At 36.9% G+C, this 20,385-nt stretch overlaps 1 protein-coding gene across 2 annotated transcripts in view; it reads right to left on the reverse strand.

The window, feature by feature from the left end:
• Nucleotides 1-267: 267 nt before the first annotated feature.
• ZNF454 (zinc finger protein 454) overlaps nt 268-20,385 on the reverse strand; it is a 36,544-nt gene continuing 16,426 nt past the window's right edge. The window contains exon 5 of one of the 2 annotated variants that reach the window (XM_036240819.1): nt 268-1,776. In XM_036240819.1, coding sequence (XP_036096712.1) covers nt 443-1,776 — 1,334 coding nt within the window. In that variant the 3' untranslated portion in view covers nt 268-442. The remainder of the gene's footprint in view (nt 1,777-20,385) is intronic. The other variant, XM_036240820.1, reaches the window with a different exon arrangement.

Consider the following 20,385-nt stretch of genomic DNA (forward strand, 5'->3'; position numbering starts at 1 on the left):
TAAGAACAAAGGGTTCCACTGAAGCTTGAAACCTTATATAAGAGAATCAAGTTGAGTGAGATGTTTGTAGACCATTTCCTTACCTTTCGTTCCTTTGCTTCTTAACCTTCATTTTTACAATTTTATAATTTCTCTTAATAATCAAAATGTAAATTTTGTTAAACAAATTTCTATGTTGTTAATGAAGCTCCATTTTGGTTCTTTACTTGGTAAGTCAGACTAATTACACAGTACTGCCATTCAGTTTAGGCAGTTCTCAACCATGAGGAGTGTCTGACATTATAAAATTCTCAAAACTCACATTAATGTAAAGCTTGACTCTCAGTACACAAAATGACTATCTTGACATAAGCTGTCATGGTTATCCCCTAAGATGGATTCTCTTAAATTCAATTATTCATATACTCAGTTTCAAAACTCTTCCTTATAAATTGCAATCATATCACTTTTCTCCAATATGATGTTTCTGATGCTGAATAAGATTTGCAGTCTGGTTGAAGGCTTTCCCACATGTATTACATTTATAGGGTTTCTCTCCTGTGTGAATCCTCTGATGTTGAGTAAGGTGTGTGCTTCGGATAAAGGCTTTCCCACAGATTTTACATTTGTAAGGTTTTTCCCTAGTATGAATTCTCTTATGCTGAGTAAGGGCTGAATGGTCACTGAAGGCTTTCTCACATATATTACATGTATACGGTTTTTCCCCAGTATGAATTCTCTGATGTTGGGCTAGGGCTGATTGATCCCTGAAGGCTTTCTCACACAAACCACATCTGTAAGGTTTTTCTCCAGTATGAATTTTCCGATGTCGAGCAAAGGATGAATTATCTCTGAAAGCTTTCCCACATTCATTACACTTATAAGGTTTCTCTCCAGTATGAATTCTTTGATGTTCAGTAAGGGAAGAGTTCACCCTGAAGGCCTTTCCACATTCATTACATTCAAACGGCTTCTCTCCGGTGTGAATTCTCTGATGCTGAAGAAAACTTGTACTCTGATTGAAGGCTTTCCCACATTCATTACATTTATAGGGTTTCTCTCCACTATGAATATTTTGGTGTTTGGTAAGATGTGCCCTGCACACAAAGGCTTTGTCACATATGTTACATTTAAAAGGTTTCTCTCCAGTATGTATTCTATGATGGTGGGCAAGGTGTATATTTCGGATAAAAGCTTTTCCACATAAGTTGCATTCAAAAGGTTTTTCTCCAGTGTGAATTTTCTGATGATAAGTAAGTGAGGAGCTCACTGAAAAGGCCTTGCCACATTCCTTACATTCATAAGGTTTCTCACCAGTGTGAATTCTTTGGTGATGGATAAGGTGTGTACTCTGGTGAAAGGCTTTCCCACATTCTCTACATTTATACCGTTTCTCTTTAATAACAGTTTTCTGATTTGAATTAAGTTTTTCAGTATGAATTTTCTGATGTTTACTAAGGGCTGAACTCTTAGTGAAGACTTTGCCACACTTACTACACTCAAAGGCTTTTTTGCTAGATTGAAATCCCTGACTTTGAATGCAAGATGAGCTCATGATGCAGCACTTCCCAGATCCATCACATTCTTGATCACTACCCACAGATGAGGTTTTCTGGTGAGTGAGTAATATTTTCTGCAACTTTATCTCCTGGTCTCCATGTCCCCATTCCAATAGGCTACCATATTTCCAGCAATGATTGCTAGTGAATCTTTCCTTTATCATCCATTGTTCCAATTCTTCTTCAGAAATATCTGTCTTGAGAGTAGATTTTTTATTCACAGGGACAGTCATCCAGTCTGAAAGACATCAAAAACAAAAATGTCTGTTTTACCCTCATGAAACATCTAGTTAGGATAAGATAATGAGCCTGTTTATAATGCTAATAAAAAGGTTGCAGTTTTGAAGATTTTCTGAGAAAAGAAAAAGAAGAGGTAAACAGAGGAAGGGTTTGATCTAATGTATAATTCATTAAGCAGGAGATCTTGGGAGCTTGAGTTTATAAGTCACAGGCCTAGGTTGGGATCCTGAGTATCCAGAGAAGTTACCTGACTTTCTCTCTGAATTGCAGGCCAATGCTCTAACCGCTGAGCCAAACTGGCCAGGGCTTACCTGACTTTCTGAGCCACAGAAAAACCTATACAAACCACACTATGCCAACAAATAAGACAAAATGTACCTTGTTTATTTTAGTGATATGATCTTTAAAATAATCCAGATATGACCTTAAGATAACCACTGAAACTACAAGCAATACTTAGCAGAAAAAATTCTGTTCCAGAGTAACTACTAAAACCAATATTTTACTGTTTTATTCACTTACTTTAGCACTCAAATGGTTAATAGAAAATTAGGCTATGATTAAGGCTGTGTGAAGGACCTCCTACTACTGGTGAGGAAGCAATATCTTCAAACTTATATAAAAAATGTAACATCTATATGAAGATAAATATATAATAAAGATGTATATGTGAGTACAGAAAATCAGAAACAAATCTGCAGGATATACCCCCTACATCTCAAAAGGCAAGGCCCTGAATCTAGGTAAAGGGGAATATGAGTCACTAGAATAGAACTCTGATACTGGGATAGGAGTCATGGTCCTGTAAACTATCTGACAAAATAATTCCTCTCTTACCCTGGCCAGTTTGGCTCAGCTGTTAGAGCGTCAGCCCGTGAACCAAAGAGTCTTGAGTTTGATTCTAGTCAAAGGGCATGTACCTTGGTTGCAGTTAGGTCCCCAGCGCTGGTTGGGGTCATGTGGGAGGAAAGCAATCGATGTATCTCTCTCACATTGATGTTTCTGCCCCCTCACTCTCTCTCTCTTTCTCTCTCTCTCCCTCCTTTCTTCCCTTCCTCATACCCAACTGAAGATAAATGGAAAAATATCGTTGGGTGAGGATTTAAAAATCATAATAATAATTCCTTTCTCCCAGCACAAATTTCACATATAAACACTGTCTCACTTGCTTTCATTCATGGGTACCTTGATATTAAGTAGAGTTCTGAATTGCATATTAGTTTCTCATTCATATTTGTGAATATCTGCCTTTTATGTTGTTTATTTAAGACTCTGCACTGAGACATGCAGTAATGAGGACTAGCTACTAAACATACATTATGCAGATTACTGGGAAGCGCTATCAAGAACAAACCTCCTTCATTACTGTTTTTCCCTACTCAATCCAAAAAAATCTATAAAGAGCTATAATAAAATAAATAAATAAACAAACAAACTATTTAAAACATATATGAGAAATGAATAGGTGCATTTTAAGGCTAAAAATCTGGGTGAGCTCAGAACAATATATCCTTACACAAAACAAAGAATGGTCAAAGTTAAACACCAGTATTGCTAAATTTCAAAATCTTCCAAACCTGAGAGAGTAACCTGTGGCAGTAACCTGTGGCAGACCAATATTCCTGTGGGAAGTTCATAGCACTATAGGCCTCCCTCAAGAAACAAGAAAAATTCCTAACTGACTTTCTAACCCTACAACTTAAAAAACAAGAAAGTAAACAAAAAGAAAAATCCAGAGTAAGTAGAAGGAAAGAAATAGTAAAGGTCAGAGCAGATATAAACAACATAGAAATGAAAAGAACAATTCAAAAGATCAATGAAACAAACAGCTGTTTCTTTGAAAAAATAAACAAGATTGAGGGACCCTTAGCCAGACTCACCAAGAAACAAATAGAGAGGACTCAAATACACAACATCAGAAATGAAAGAGAAGTAACAACTGATATCACAGAAATACAAAAAATCATTAAAAAATACTATAAACAATTATATGCCAACAAATTGGACAATCTAGGAGAAATGGAAAATTTCTAGAAACACACAGTCCCCAAAACTGAAACCGAAAGAGACAGAAAACTTGAACAGACCAATAACAACTAAGGAAATTGAAGATGTAATCAAGGAACTCCCTGCAAACAAAAACCCAGGCCCAGATGACTTCACGGTAGAGTTTTACCTAATATTCAAAGAAGATCTAATACCCATTCTCCTCAAACTATTCCAAAAAATCCAAGAACACAGAAGACTTCCAAGCTCATTTTATGAGACCAGCATAATTCTAATTCCAAATCCAGATAAATGCACTACAATGAAAGAAAACTATAGGCCTATATAACTGATGAGCACAGATGCCAAAATCCTTTACAAAATATTAGCAAGTCGAATCCAGCAATACATCGAAAAAATTATTCATTATGACCAAGTGGGATTCATCCCAGGGATGCAAGGATGGTACACTATTCGCAAATCAATAAATATGATACACCACATAAACAAAAGGAAAGATAAAAACCATATGATCTTATCAATAGATGTTGGAAAAGCAATCAACAAAACCCAGCACCCATTTCTGATAATAATGCACAACAATAATGAGAACACAGGGATCATATCTCAACATAACAAAGTCCATAGATGAAAAACCTATAGACAACATTATACACAAAGGGCAAAATCTAAAAGCATTTTCCTTAAGAACAGGAACAAGACAGGAATGCCCACTTTCACAATCTTATTTAACATAGTACTGGAAGTCTTAGCCACAGCATTAGATATGAAGAAAGAATAAAAGAGATCCAAATTGGAAAGGAGGAGGTAAAACTGTCACTATTTGCAGATGATATGATATTGTACATAGAAAACCATGGAGACTCCATCAACACTCTACTAGATTTAATATATGAATTTGGCAAAGTAGCAGGATACAAAATTAACATCAAGAAATTGACAGCATTCTTATACATCAACAATGAACTCACAGAAAGAGAAACTTTAAAAAATCCCATTTACCATTGCAGCTAAAAAATTAAGATACCTAAGAATAAACTTAACCAAAAAAGTAAAGGACCTCTTCACAGAAAACTACAGGTCTTTGAAACTAGAAGTAGAGGGAGATATTTTTTAAAAAGTGGAAGCATATACCTTGTTCATGGATTAGAAGAATTAATATCATTAAAATGTCCATACTACCCAAAGCAATCTATAGATTCAACACAATCCCCATCAAAATACCAATGACATATTCCACAGAACTAGAACAAATACTCCAAAAGTTTATATGGAACAACAACAACAACAAAAAAAACAAAAAACAATAGCCACAGCAATCTTGAAAAAGAAGAACAAAGGAGAAGGGATCACAATACCAGATATCAGGTATTACTACAAAGTCACTGTAATCAAAACAGCCTGTCACTGGCTCCAAAACAGGCATATAGATCAATGGAATAGAACAGAGAACCCAGAAATTGACCCAAGTCATTATGTTCAATTAATATTTGACAAAGGTGGCAAGAGCTTACCGTGGAGTAAAGACCGCCTGTTCAAATAAATGGTGTTAGGAAAACTGGACAGCTACATGCAAAAAAATGAAGCTAGATCACCAACTTACACCACACACAAGAATAATCTCAAAGAGGATAAAAGACTTAAATGTGACTTATGAATCCATAAATATCCTAGAAGAATATGTAGGCAACAAAATTTCAGACATCACATGCAGCAGAATTTTCACTAAGGCAAGAGAAACAAAGGAAAAAATAAACCCATGGGACTACATCAAACTAAAAAGCTTCTGCACAGCAAAAGAATCAACTATCAAAATGGAAAGGTAACCCACTATATGGGAGAGCATAATTGCCAATGATACATCAGATAAGGGGTTAATTTCCAAAATATATAAAGAACTCATACAACTCAATAAAAGGAAGACAAACAATCCAATTGAAAAATGGGCAGAGGATCTAAATAGACACTTCTCCAAACAGGACATAAAAATGGCCAAGAGACATAGAAAAAAAATGCTCAACACCACTAATCATCAGAAAGATGCATATTAAAACAACAATGAGGTATCACCTCACTCCTGTCAGAATGGTCACCATTAACAAATCATCAAACAACAAATGTTGGCGAGGGTGTGAAGAAAAGGGGACTCTAGAACACTGCTAGTGGAAATGCAGACTGGTGCAGCCACTATGGAAAACTAAACTATGAGGTGTTACCTCAAAATGTTAAAAAATGAACTGCCATTTGACCCAATGATCCCACTTCTAGGAATATACCCTAAGAAGCCTGGAACACCAATCAGAAAGAATATATGTATCCCTATGTTGATAGAAGCACTATTTACAAATGCTATGATTTGGAAACAGCCCAAGTGTCCATCAATAGATGAGTGGATAAAAAAGCTATGGTACATATACATGATGGAATACCATGCAGCTGTAAGAAAGAAAGATCTCTTATCCTTTGAGACGACATGGAGGGACCTGGAGAGTATTATACTAAGCAAAACAAGCCAATCAGAGAAAGACAAATATCACATGATCTTGCTTATTTGTGGAATATAATTAACAAAACAAGCTGATGAACAAAATAGACCCAGAGACACAGAAGTAGGGTACAGAGTGACAAACCTCAGAAGAGGGTGTCAGGTATGAGGGAAGAGATAAACCACAGAACTTATATGCATAATCATGGATGTAGACAACAATGCTGGGGATGGGGTGGTGGGGGTGAGGGTGGGATTTGGAAGAGGGTGTCCATGGGGGAAAAAGGAGAAACATCTGTAACAAAAATAAATAAATAATTTAAAAATTAAAATAAATAAATATATATATATAGCACAAATTTTTAAAAAGGACAAAGAAGCATATTACATAATTATAAAGGAGTCAATCCAAGAAGAAGATAAAACAATCATAAATATCTATGCATCCAGCATAAGAGCTCTGAAATATACAAAGCAATTATTAATTAATATAAAAGGAGAAATCCACAGTAATACAATAAAAGTAGGGAATATTAACATGCCATTTTAACATCAGTGGATAGACTGATCATCTAGACAGAAAATTAATAAGGATACAATGGCATTAAATGTCATGTTTGATTAGATTCACCTGATAAATAGTCTAGAACATTTCATTCAAAAACTAAAAAATACATATTTTTTCTCAACTACACATAGATCATTCTCCAGAATAGATCACTTATCAGGCCACAAAATAAGCCTTGATAAAATCAAGAAGACTGAAATTATATCAAGCATCTTTTCTGACCACAATTCATTAAAACTAGAAATCAACTGCAGAAAATGGGAAAAAAACACAAATATGTGGAGATTAAACAATACGCCACTAAACAACAAATGGATCAAAGAGGAAATCAAAAACTATCTTAAAAGAGACCGACTGGTGTGGCTCAGTGGATTGAGTGTTGTCCCATGAACTAAGAGGTCCCAGTTCAAATACTGGTCAGAGCACATGCCCAGGTTGCGGTCTTGATCCCCAGTAGGGGCTTGTGCAGGAAGGAGCTGATCAGTGTTTCTCTCTCACAATAATGTTTCTGTCTCTCTCTCCTTTCCTCTCTCTCTCTAAAAAAATCAATAAAAACACATTTTTAAAAAACTATCTTGAAACAAATGAAAACACAATTTTTTAAATGTATGGGATGCAGCAAAAGCAGTTTGAAGAGGGAAATTCATAGCTATACAAGTCTACCTCAAGAAGCAAGGAAAATCCCAAATAAACAATCTACCTCTACACCAAAAGGAACTAGAAAAAGAACAAACAAAACAAAAGGAAGGAAATAGTTAAAATCAGAGTGTAAATAAAGATAGAAACAAAACAATAGAAAAGACCAATAAAACTAAGAACTGGTTCTTTGAAAAGATAAAATAGAAAAACCTTTAGCCAAACTCATCAGGAAAAAAAGAAGAGCTCAAATAAATAAATGATAAATAAAAAATTTATTACAACTGACACCACAGAAACACAAAGAATCACTAAAGAATACTATGAACAATTACATGTCAACAAATTTAATAACCTATAAGAAATGTTATGATAAATTTCTATAAGTATATAACCTTCTAAGATCAAACCAGATAGAAATATAAATCTAAACAGACCTATTACTAGCAATAAAATTGAAGTGGTAATCAAAAACTCCCAAGAAATAAAAGTCCAGGGCCAGGCAGCTTCACAGGTAAATTCTACATAACATTCAAATAAAAAATAATACCTATCCTTCTTAAACTATTTCAAAAAATTAAAGAGGAAGAAATGCTTCTAACCTCATTCTATGAATCCATTATTACCCAGATACCAAAACCAGACAAAGATATTACAAAAAAAAAATTACAAGCTAATATCCTTAACAGAGATGCAACGATTCTCAACAGAATATTAGCAAACTGAATTCAACAATATATCAAAAGGATTATATCATAACCAATGGGTTTCATCTCATAGACACAAGAATGGTTCAACATAAATAAATCAAAGTGATACTTACGTTAACAAAATAAAGGATAATGAACATCTGAATAGATGCAGAAAAGTATTTGATAAAATTCAACATCCATTTGTGATAAAAACTCTAAAAAGAAGTGGATATAGAAAAACTTTAACCGAAATGATAAAGACTACATATGACAAACCCAGAGCTAACATTACATTCAACTGTGAAAATCCAAAAATTTTCCTCTAAGATCAAGAACAAGACAAGGATGCTCAGTCTCATTACTATTATTCAATATAGTAATGGAAGTCCTAGCCACAGCAGTCAGATGAGAAAAAGAAATAACAGGCATCCAAATTGGAAAGGAAGAAGTAAAACTGTCATCATTTGCAGATGACATGATATTATACATAGAAAACCCCAATAACTCCACCAAAAAGTCTTTAGAACTAATAAATGAATTCATTAAAGTTGCAGGATACAGAATCAATACACAGAAATTTGCTGCATTTCTAGAGACCAAAAAAAAAAAAAAAAAATCAGAAAGAGAAATTTTTTTAAAAATCACATTTACAATTGCATCAAAACGTATAACATACCTAGGAATAAATTTAACAAAGGAGGTAAAAGACATGTACTCTCAAGACTATAAGAAAGAAATTGAAGTGGACACAAATAAATGAAAGGATATACCTTGCACATAAATTGGAATTAATATTGTTAAATTGTCCTTATTACTTAAAGCAATATATCAATTCAATGCAATCCCTATTAAAATACCAATGGCATTCTTCTTGCAATTGATACAACTAATTTTAAAATTTATATGGAACCACAAAAAAAAAAAATAAATACACAATGAATAGCCAAAGAAATCCTGAGGAAGAATAAAGTGGTCGGTATCACACTACCTGATATCAAATTATACTACAAGGCTATAATAGTCAAAACAGTATGGTACTGGCATAAAAACAGATAGTATACAGATCAATGGAATAGAGCCCAGAAATCAATCCTCACTTATATGGTCAATTAATCTATGACAAAGGAGTCAAAGATATACAGTGAGATAAAGAGTCTCATCAATAAGTGGGGTTGGGCGATTGCCAGTTTGGCTCAGCAGTTAGAGTGTCGGCCTGTGGTCCAGAGAGACCTGGGTTCAGTTCCTGTGAAGGGCATGTACCCTGGTTGCAGTTTTTCCCCACCCCTGGTTGGGTTGTGCATGAGCCAGCCACTCAATGTGTCCCTTTCACGTCAATGTTTCTCTCTCTCTCTCTCTCTTCGTCTCTCTCCCTCCTACTCTATGTGAACAAAAAATGGAAAAATGTCCTCTGGTAAGGATTAAAAAAACTAAATAAATAAGTGGGGTTGGGAAAAATGAACAGATATAGGCAAAAATATTAAAGTGGACCATTTTCTTACACTATATACAAAATAAACTCAAAATGGATTAAAGAATTAAATGTGGACTTCTGGTCAAGATGGCGGCGTAGGTAAACGCGGTATCGTGTCCTCCCACAACCACATCAAAGTTACAACTAAACTACAGAACAACCATCATTCAAAACCGCCTGAAATCAAGCTGCATGGAAGTCCTACAACTACGGAATTAAAGCAGCAGCCACATCCAGACTGGTAGGAAGGACCGAGGTGTGAGGGACAGCGGCGGCGGCGGCCCGACGGGCTGGTCCCACACCCAAGTGTGGCGGATAAAAATCAGGAGGCTCCCGCGGCTGGGAAGGTCCTTCCTGAGGACTGAGGGGTCCCCGCCCCACACCAGGTGCCCTGTTCAGGGTTCCAGTGCCAGGAAGAGAAGTCCCCATAACTTCTGGCTGGAAAAACCAGTGGGAACTGAGGCTCAGGGAAGCTGAAGCGGATGGAGCCCCAGGTAGCTCCTTAAAGGGCCCGCACACGAACTTATCAGACTCTCTCCCTCTAAGCTTGGAGGAGAGGCAGCTCAAGGGGCACCAGAGACATACAGGGAAGAACTGAGCTGTTTGGCACTGGAGTGAGGGCTGGAGAGGGGGCTTTCTCCGGGACAAACGTGCTGTAAGAGGACTTTGTTCCTTTGGTGAGCCCTTCCCGGGGGGCGGCAGACAGTCTCCATATCTTGGACTCCAGCAACCTGGCTTGCCCTGGTAGCCCCAACCTGGTGACTCCCTGAGGCCCCGCCCTGCCCCACCCAACTTGCAAGCCCACCCAAGCTGTTGCTACTTGCTTAACCATAGAATTGGCCTGTCTTGAATCCTGCTTCAGGTTTTTCCTAAATTCTTTCAAACGAGCAGCATCTGGTCTCAGCGAGCCCCATACCTCTCATTAAGTAATACACTGAAACAAACACAGGGAGGCAGCCAAAATGAGGAGACAAAGAAACAGGTCCCAAATGAAAGAACAGAACAAAACCCCAATAAAAGAACTAAGCGAAATGGAGATAAGCAACCTAACAGATACTGAGTTCAAAATACTGCTTATAAGGATGCTCAGTGAACTTAGTGAGAACCTCAGTGAACTTAGGGAGGGCCTCAAGAGCATAAAAAAGGACCAGTCAGAAATCATGGATACACAGTTAGAATTGAAGGAGGCATTAACTGAAATAAAGAATAATTTACACAGCTTCAATAACAGAGTGCTTAAATCCAAGGAGCAAACCATCGATTTGGAATATAAGGAAGCAAAAAATGCCCAATCAGAACAGCAAAAAGAAAAAGAATCCAAAAAAATGAGGATAATGTAAGGAGCCTCTGGGACAACTTCAAGCGTGCCAACATTCGCATCTTGGGCGTGCCAGAAGGAGAAGAGCGAGAACAAGAAATCGAAAACCTGTTTGAAACAATCATGGCAGAAAACTTTCCTACCTTGGTGAAGGAAACAGACATACAAGTCCAGGAAGCACAGAGAGTCCCAAACAAGATGAACCCCAAGAGGCCCACACCAAGACACATCATCATCAAAATGCAAAAGGTTCAAGACAAAGAGAAAATCTTAAAAGCAGGAAGAGAAAGGCAGCTAGTTACCTACAAGGGAGTTCTCATTAGGCTGTCAGCTGATTTCTCAAAAGAAACTTTGCAGGACAGAAGGGAGTGGCAAGAAATATTCAGAGTGATGAAACCAAGAACCTACAACCAAGATTACTCTATCCTGCAAAGCTGTCATTTAGAATCGATGGACATATAAAAACTTTCCCAGACAAGAAAAAGTTAAAGGAGTTCATCACCACCAAACCGTTATTATATGAAATGATGAAGGGTCTTTTTGAAGAAAAGATAAAATATATGAACAAACAAAAAAGCAATGAATACATATCTATCAACAATGGAATCTACAAACAAAATGAACAGGTAGAACAGAAACATTTTCATAGATACAGAGAACATTTTGTTGGTTGCCAGTTGGGAGGGGGGTTGGGGGAATGGGTGAAAAAGGTGAAGGGATTAAGAAGTACAAATCATTGCTAGACTAACAAACCTCAAAGGGAAAGGGGTTGGGTGGGTGGGAAGAAATAAACCAAAGAACTTATGTGCATAACCAGTGAACACAGACAGTATTGTGGGAAAAGGCGGGAGGGGTGCTGGAGTAGGGAGGAGGGGGTCAATGGGGGAAAAATGTGGAACATCTGTAATACATTTTACATCCAACAATAAAGATTTAAAAAAAAAAAAAAAAAAAAAAGACTTAAATGTAAGACCTGAAATCATAAAAATTCTTGCAGAAAACATAGGCAGTAAACTCTTTGATATGTCTTAGCAATGTCTTTTTTGGATGTTTCCTTGGACAAGGGCAACAAAAGCAAAAATAAATAAATGGAACTACATCAAACTAAAAAGCTTTTGCACAATGAAGGAAATCATTAACAAAACAACAAGACAACTTGCTGAATGGAAGAAGATATTTGCTAATGATACATCCAATAAAGGATTAATATCCAAAATGTATAGGGAACTCACACAATTTAACACCAAAAAAAAAATTCCGATTAAAAAATGGGCAGAGGACCTGAACAGACATTTCTCCAAGGAGGAAATACAGATGGTCAACATACATATGAAAAGATACTGAATATGCCTGGCCAGTAAGCATCATCCCAAGGACTGAGAGGTCCCAGAATCCAGGTCAGGGCACATACTCGGGTTTTAAGCTCAATCCCCAGTAGGGGGCGTGCAGGAGGCATCCATTCAATATTTCTCACATCAGTGTTTCTATCTCTATCTAAAAAATCAATAAAAATGTATTTTTTAAAAGATATTCAAGCCGTGGCTGGTTTGGCTCAATGGTTAGAGCATCGGCCTGTGGTCCATAGACACCCGGGTTCAGTTCCCGCTAAGGGCACATACTTTAGTTGCAGTTTGTCCCCGGCCCTGGTTGGGTCATGCAGGAGGCAACCACTCGATGTGTCCCTTTCACATCGATGTTTCTCTCTCTCTCTCTCTCTTCCTCTCTCTCCCTCCCACTCTATCTGAACAAAAAATGGAAAAATGTCCTCGGGTGAAAATAAAAAAAAAATTAAAAATACTCAATATCACTAATCATTGAGGAAATGCACATTAAAACCACAATGAGATATCACCACACACCTGCTAAAATGGCTATTATTAAAAAGACAAGAAATAACAAGGGTCTGAGAAGATGTGAAGAAAAAGGAACCCTCATATACTGTTGGTGGCGATGTAAATTAGTGCAGCCACTATGAAAAAGAATATAAAGGTTCATTTGTAAATTAAGAATAGTACTATCATATGATCCAGCAATTCCTCTTGTATTTACCCAAAAAATATGAATACACTTATTTGTAAGGATACATGTACCCCTATGTTCACTGCAGCATTATTCAAAATAGCCAAGACATGAGGACAACCTAAGTGTCCACTGAGAGATGAATGGATACACAGGTGGTACACATATACAATGGACTACTACTCAGCCACAAAAATGATAAAATATTGCCAATGCAAAAACATAGAGGAAATAAATTAAATGGAAAAGGACAAAAACCATATGATCTTACTCATATGTTAAATATAAAACAGAAAGTAACAAACAAACTAACAAAACGAACTCATAGATACAGACAACAGAATGGTGGTTATCACAGGGAAAGAGGACTTGGGGGAGGGTGAGATGATAAAGAGGGGTCAAATATATGGTGACAGAAGGAAACTAGACTTCAGATGGTGAGCATGGAATTGAGTACACACAGGTCAAATTACATAATTACAAAAATTATGTAATGTAATTAATCAAGGTTCAATAAATTTAATTTTTAAAAATGTTTAAATGGGAAAAACCAAAGCTATTGTTAGGGTAGTAGTTATCTTTAAGACAAAAGAAACAGAAGGACTTAGTGTGGTTCTAGTGTGCTAGTAACATTCTATTTCCTGATATAGATGTGGATTACACAGATGTATATAAACTGTAAACATTTGTTATTTTATACTTGATTTGTGTACTCTTCTGTGTTAGTATTACTTCAGAAAAAATTACTTTAAAAGATCTGGGGAATGGATTTCAAAAATAATAATTCGTCTCAACAAAACTAACTGCTAGCTTTCTTTACTAGCAGCTTTGGATAGCTATACTGATGTAAGCCTTTTTTTGATTGTGGTAATAAAAACACATCATCTGTATATATTAGAATATTTGTTTTTTAACGTTTTTAGGTTACAAGATAACACTCATTTATTGTTAATGTAGAGGGGATTCAAATGCACCCTAATTTTACCATATTAAAGGTGAACTGAGATGAGGAAGACTGGACTCACTAAAACTATATGTCAGTTCTCACTTCAGTGTGAGTTGAATTAAGGAGCCACAGCCTTTGCTGCATTGGCCCAAATTTTTAAAAAGGGGCAGAGTATGGTTTTAAACTATATAACTCTAGAGTTTAAAGCAAGCATGCAAGTAGTATGATCCAAGCATCCTATACAATGTAGTCAAGAGGCCAGCCCCCAGGGAGGGACAAGAAACACCCAATTTACTTGCAAATCAAAAATTTCAAGAATTGGTACACTGGGTACATTCAGAAGTGGGAAGTGGGAGTGGATAAAGGAAAGAAGTTTATGGTCAATTTGCAAAGAAAGCCTTTAGGCCTCAGATCCCTTCCCCAACTCAGAGGAACTAGGGACATCCCTCTCCCAACTCTGCAAAAGATCAGAGGCACTCCCAGAGAAAATAACATCAAAGCTGTTGTGGACATAACTGGAGGCAGAAGAGCTGTGTTGAAGACTCAAGCCTTAGATAACTCACCCACGCAGTCCTCCCACTGTTTAACCACCAAAACAATCAGGGATATACTACATGCTGAGGAAAACCTCTAACAGGAACGAGGCACTAAAATAATCAAAGAGAAAGTTCGAGAACAGAGACCATGAAGGGAGAAGAAAATGTTTTTGAAAGTCATTATTGTTAGAGGTGAAATGTTTTAACTGTAAAACATGAATAAGAGCTTATAGTTAAAGCAATATTCAAAGAAACAAGAGTTCTTAGAAATTAAAAATCATGGCAGAATTTGAAAACTCAATAGAGAAGTCCCAGAGTAAACAGTTAGAAAACCAGAAAAAAGAAACAACTATTTTTAGGCAATAGACAAATGACAGAGACAGATGGTGATCCCTGAGAAAAGGGAAACAGATCAGGGAAAACTTAGGATGCCTCAGTTTGGCCCCTGGAGGCAGTCTCCTGGTCATAGCACAGGACCAAAACAGCCCAGGAGTCTCAATTAATTAAAGTGGGAGAGATCAGGGTTTGGGGAGGCCCAAGCAGCTAAAATCTGTGGCCCACTAAAGACAAGAAAGCTGAGGAAGCTCAATTTGCAATTTATTTTATTTAAAAATTTTTTTTTCCTTTATTGATTTTTTAGAGAGAGAAGGGAGAAAGAGAGAGAGATAGAAACATTGATGAGAGAGAACATTGATTGGCCGCCTCCTGCATGCCCCCCACTGGGGATTTGGCCCACATCCTGGGCATGTGTCCTGACTAGGAATGGAACCGACGACCTCTTGGTGCATGGTCGATGATCAAGCACTGAGCCACACCGGCCAGACTGAATCTGCAGTTTAAAATCTTCCAATGAGAAAAAAAAGAAAAAATGCCCAGAAGATTTTGCTAGCTCCACCAATCATTTAATAAAGAAATGACACCAATTCTACACATATTTTCCCAGAAAACAGAAGAAAAGGGGAAAATTCCATATTTATTTTACAAAGCTAACATTATTCTGATACTAAGGAAAGAAATTACAAACTATTATTACTCATGAATGTTGATGCAAAAATTCTTAACAAAATGTTAGCAAATTAAATCTAGCAATATTTAAAAGGGATAATATATCAAGACTAAGTTGGGTTAATTCCAGGAATGCAAATTTGATTTGACATTTTAAAACTAATCAATGTAATTCACTATATCAATCACAGCATCATCTTAAGGATTCAGAAAAGGACTGGACTTTTAAAAATTCAATATCTGTTTATGGTAAAACTCCCATTAAACCAGGAATAGTTATAAACTTCCTCAACCTGATAAAGAGCATCTATAAAAATAAACCTCAGTGGTGAAAGACTGAACGCTTTTCCCCTGCAATAAGAACAAGAGGAATGATTCCTCTCACAGCTGCTACTCAGCACTGTGCTGGAGTAGTAGCCGGTGCAGAAAGAAATACCGGGACCTTGCATACATTGCTGTGGGAATACAAAATGGAACAGTTACTTTGAAAACAATTTCACAATATACATTTACTAAATATACATTTAGTATACAACCCAGTAACCCTACTTCTAGACATTTACCTCAGTGAAAACATATGGCCAGGAAAAGTATAGGAACTAAATATATGCCCATACAAAAATTCCTACCAATATGTTCACAGAAGCTTTAGGCAAATACTAAAAACAACTCAAATGTTCATCAATGAATGATGAACAAATACTTGTCCAGCCACACAACAGAATGCTACTCAGCAAAGCAAGCAATTATAAGACATGAAACAGCAAGAATGAGTCTCAAAGATGATAACTAAAAGGAGTCAGATACAAAAGAGCACATGCTACTAATTTCATTCACAGGAGATCCTGGAAAGGTAAACTTGCTATGGAAACAGATCAGTGTCAGCCAGAAAAGTAACTGCAAAGAGGTAAAAGGGAATTTTTAGGAGTGAAGAAGGTTGTTTTTCTTGATTTGAGATGATTACACAATTGTATGAATTTGTCAAAACTGACCAAATATTACACTTTAAAGCTGGTTAATTTTATCACATGTATATTATATTTTAATGAAGCTAATTAAAATATTCCAAAAACCTCAAGAGAAGAACTGGAGGATGAAACTAAAAAAATCTGTCATCGTCCAGCCGGTGTGGCTCAGTGTTTGAGCGATGACCCATGCACCAGGAAGTGGCCAGTTCAATTCCCAGTCAAAACACATGCCCAGGTTGTGGGCCCAGTCCCCAGTGAGGGGCATGCAGGAGGTGGCCAATCGATGTTCTTTCTCATCGATGTGTCTATCTCTCTCTCCCTCTCTAAAATCAATAAAGGAAAACAAAATTTCTTTAAAAAAATCTGTCAAAAAGTGAAACAAAAAAGGATAAAGATGAACATTTTAATAAAAATAAAATTAGAAGACCAGTCCAAGAGGTATTAAGCATTCCATGAAGAGAATATAACAAAAAACTGAAGGTGGAAATAAAACAATAATAAAATAAAATGTTTTCTACCATAACTGAAGAACCAAAGGGCAGGCATTTTATTTTTGCAAAGAACAATAACATCTTCTTCATTGATTTACACTGGGAACAATTCAATAAATTCTGAGTGCATATTAGGTACAATGCTAGCCATTATAAAAAGTATACAAATTAATTCGCTTACAAAAGAATAAAGTGTTCAACAACACAGTGTGAATTGAAATGTTCCTTTGAAAATAAAAATATTTGCACTGCCTTTGAATTCTAAGTTTCCCAATAACATCAAGCCCAATGCCAAACTATTTTCCAACCAAATGCCTAGAAATATGAGTGAAAAAGAATGAATAGTTACTTTAATCACGCTATTACACACACACACACACACACACACACACACACACAATTTACTGAAAAACTCATCAACTAAAATACAAATGTGCTGTTCTTTAAAAAAATAAAATAGGGGGATTCCAAAATGGTGGCAGAGTGAATGGAACCCACGAAGACCATCTCCCAGGACCAAATTGGAATTACAACAAAAATAAAGACAAATCGTCAGGAAAAAGCAACAGAAAAGCAGCTTGGAGGACCACATAACCAAGGACACTGACTCAATCCTGGTAGGCTTGCAGAGACGTGAGAGGGGGGCTGGGAGACCACAGTTGGCAGCGCCTTAGCTGGGAGCAGCAGCCTTAGCTGGGAGAAGCGCCCTCGGGTTAAACTCCAAAGCAGCTCCACAGCACAGAGCCAGGACTGAGGCTAAAATAGCCACAGACACTTACCTTGGGCTCTGGCAGGGGGAGGGCAGACTGGACTGGAACTGTGTGGGGACACTCGGGATTTGGAGGGCGCTCAGAGCTTTTGCTGAGTTGCCACCACGCAGGATGGTGGTCATCTTAGTCCTTCCCAGGGCTCTGGGGAGAGGCAGCGGCTCCTCCCTCAGAGATTCAACCCCACCCGGTGGCCATGGAAATGAAAATTGAGGCCCATTATCAACCAGCATATGCCCCACCCTGGGGAAATCCTCTTAGGCTGAGCACCTAAGGGAGTTTTTCATTCAACTGAGAAGCCAAGGCTCTTCAATTAACTCAACTGATAGCCTCCAAGCAAAAAGCTAGAAGATAAATGTACCATCCATGGGCTACCACCTCTAACCGGGAAAGTAAGACTTGACAGAGGTGTTTAACATGGGACCTCCCTGGCTCATCTAAACCCAGGAGAGAAAGCCACAAACAGCAGAACACCAACACCCACAGGGGAAATTTGGCAGGTTGCAAAGCCCACTGTGATAGCCAAAATGGTGAAACACAAAAACAAAAGCCAAGTGAAAGAACAAGAGGCCTATACCAAAGATGAGATAAATGAGGTACAGTTAAGCAAGATAACAGAACTAGAAATCAGAGCCATGATCTTGAGGAAGCTCAACAGCGTGTGTAAGGACATGAGCACCATGAGTAAAGACATACAAATGTTGAAAATAAAACAGTTGGAAATTAAAAACCACCAAGAAGAAATGAAGAATGACATATCAGAAATAAAGAACACATTGGAAAGTCTAAATAGCAGAATAGAGGAAGCTGAGGACCGGATCAGTGAATTACAAGATAGGGTAGAAAAAATTAACCAATCAGAAAACCAAAGGAGAAAACAATTAAAAAACAGGAAGATAGCTTAAGAGAACTGTGGGAAAACTGGAAATGTAATAACTTTCGCATCATAGGAGTCCCTGAAGAAGAAAATGAGCAAGGGGTTAGAGAATATATTTGAAGAAATAGTGACAAAAACTTCCCTAAATTGGTGAAGGAAGAAGACATTCAAGTTCAAGAAGCACACAGAGCCCCAAGTAAGAAGAACCCAAACAAGCCCACACCAAGACACATAGTAATCAAAGTGCCAAAAATTAAAGACGAACAGAGAATCCTAAAAGTAGCAAGAGAGAAGCAACAGGTTACCTACTAAGAAAGCCCCATAAAGCTCTCAGCTGACCTCTCAACAGAAACACAACAGGCCAGAGGGAATGGCATGAGCTAATCAAGGTCATAAAAAACAAGGATCTGAATTCAAGACTACTCTATCCACCAAGGCTGTCATTCAAAATAGAAGGGCAAATAAAGAGCTTCCCAGACAAAAAAAAAGTCTAAGGAAATACATTAGCACCAAACCAGCACTGGAATAAATGTTTTTAAAAAACTGCTGTAATTAGCAGGAGAAATAAGAATAAAAATAGAACCACCACTGGATAGATCCTCGAGAAAAATAATTAGCAAGGAAACATATTCTAAATGAAGCACTAGACCAAATGGATTTAATAGATATCTACAGAGAATTACATCCCAAAACAACAGAATACACATTCTTCTCAAGTGCACATGGGACATTCTCAAAGATAGACCACATGTTAGGACACAAGCAAAGTCTCTACAAGTTCAAGAAGATTGAAATCATATCAAGCATCTTCTCAGATCACAGTGGCATGAAACTAGAAATCAATTGCAACAAGAACATGCAAAGATATTGGAACACATGGAATCAAAATAGCATGTTATTAAACAATGAATGAGTTACCAAGGAGATCAAGGAAGAAATTAAAAACTTCCTGGACACCAATGAAAATGAACAAACAACAACACAAAATCTATGAAATGCAGCAAAAGCAGTTCTGAGAGGGAAGTTCATAGCACTACAGGCCTACCTCAAGAAACAAAAAAAATCTCTAATAGACTACCTAACCTCACAACTTCAATAACTATAAAGCAAACAGAGAGAAAAACCCAGAGCAAGTAGAAGTAAGGAAATAGTGAAGATAGAGCAGAAATAAATGACATAGAGTCAAAAAAAAAAAAAATCAAAGGATCAATGAAACAAGGAGATGTTTTTCTGAAAATATAAACAAGATTGATAGACCCTAAGCTAGACTCACCAAGAAACAAAAAGAGAGAACCCAAACACACATTTTCAAAAATGAAAGGGGAGAAGTCACAACTGACACCACAGAAATACAAAAGATCATTAACAACTACTACCAACAATTATATAGCAACAAATTTAACAATCTAAGCAAAATGGGCAAATTTCTAGAAACACATACTCTCTCAAAACTGGACCGGGAAGAGATAGAAAACTTGAACAGACTCCTAACAACTAAGGAAATTGAAGATGTAATCAAGACTCTCCCAGCAAACAAAAGTCCAGGCCCAGATAGCTTCACAAGGGAGTTTTACTGAAAATTCAAAAAAGAACTAACACCTATTCTTTTCAAACTATTTCAAAAAATTAAAGAAGAAGGAACATTTCCAAACTCGTTTTATGAGGCCAGCATAATTCTAATTCCAAAACCAGAAAATGACACTAAAAAGAAAGAAAACTACAGGCCAATATCCCTGATGAACACAGATGCCTAAATCCTGAACAACATACTGGCAAATCGGATCCAGCAATACATCAAAAAAATTATTCACCATGACCAAG

This window comes from Molossus molossus, unplaced genomic scaffold (genome assembly GCF_014108415.1).
Source record: "Molossus molossus isolate mMolMol1 unplaced genomic scaffold, mMolMol1.p scaffold_m16_p_4, whole genome shotgun sequence".
In the NCBI taxonomy this organism is placed as follows: Eukaryota; Metazoa; Chordata; class Mammalia; order Chiroptera; family Molossidae; genus Molossus; species Molossus molossus.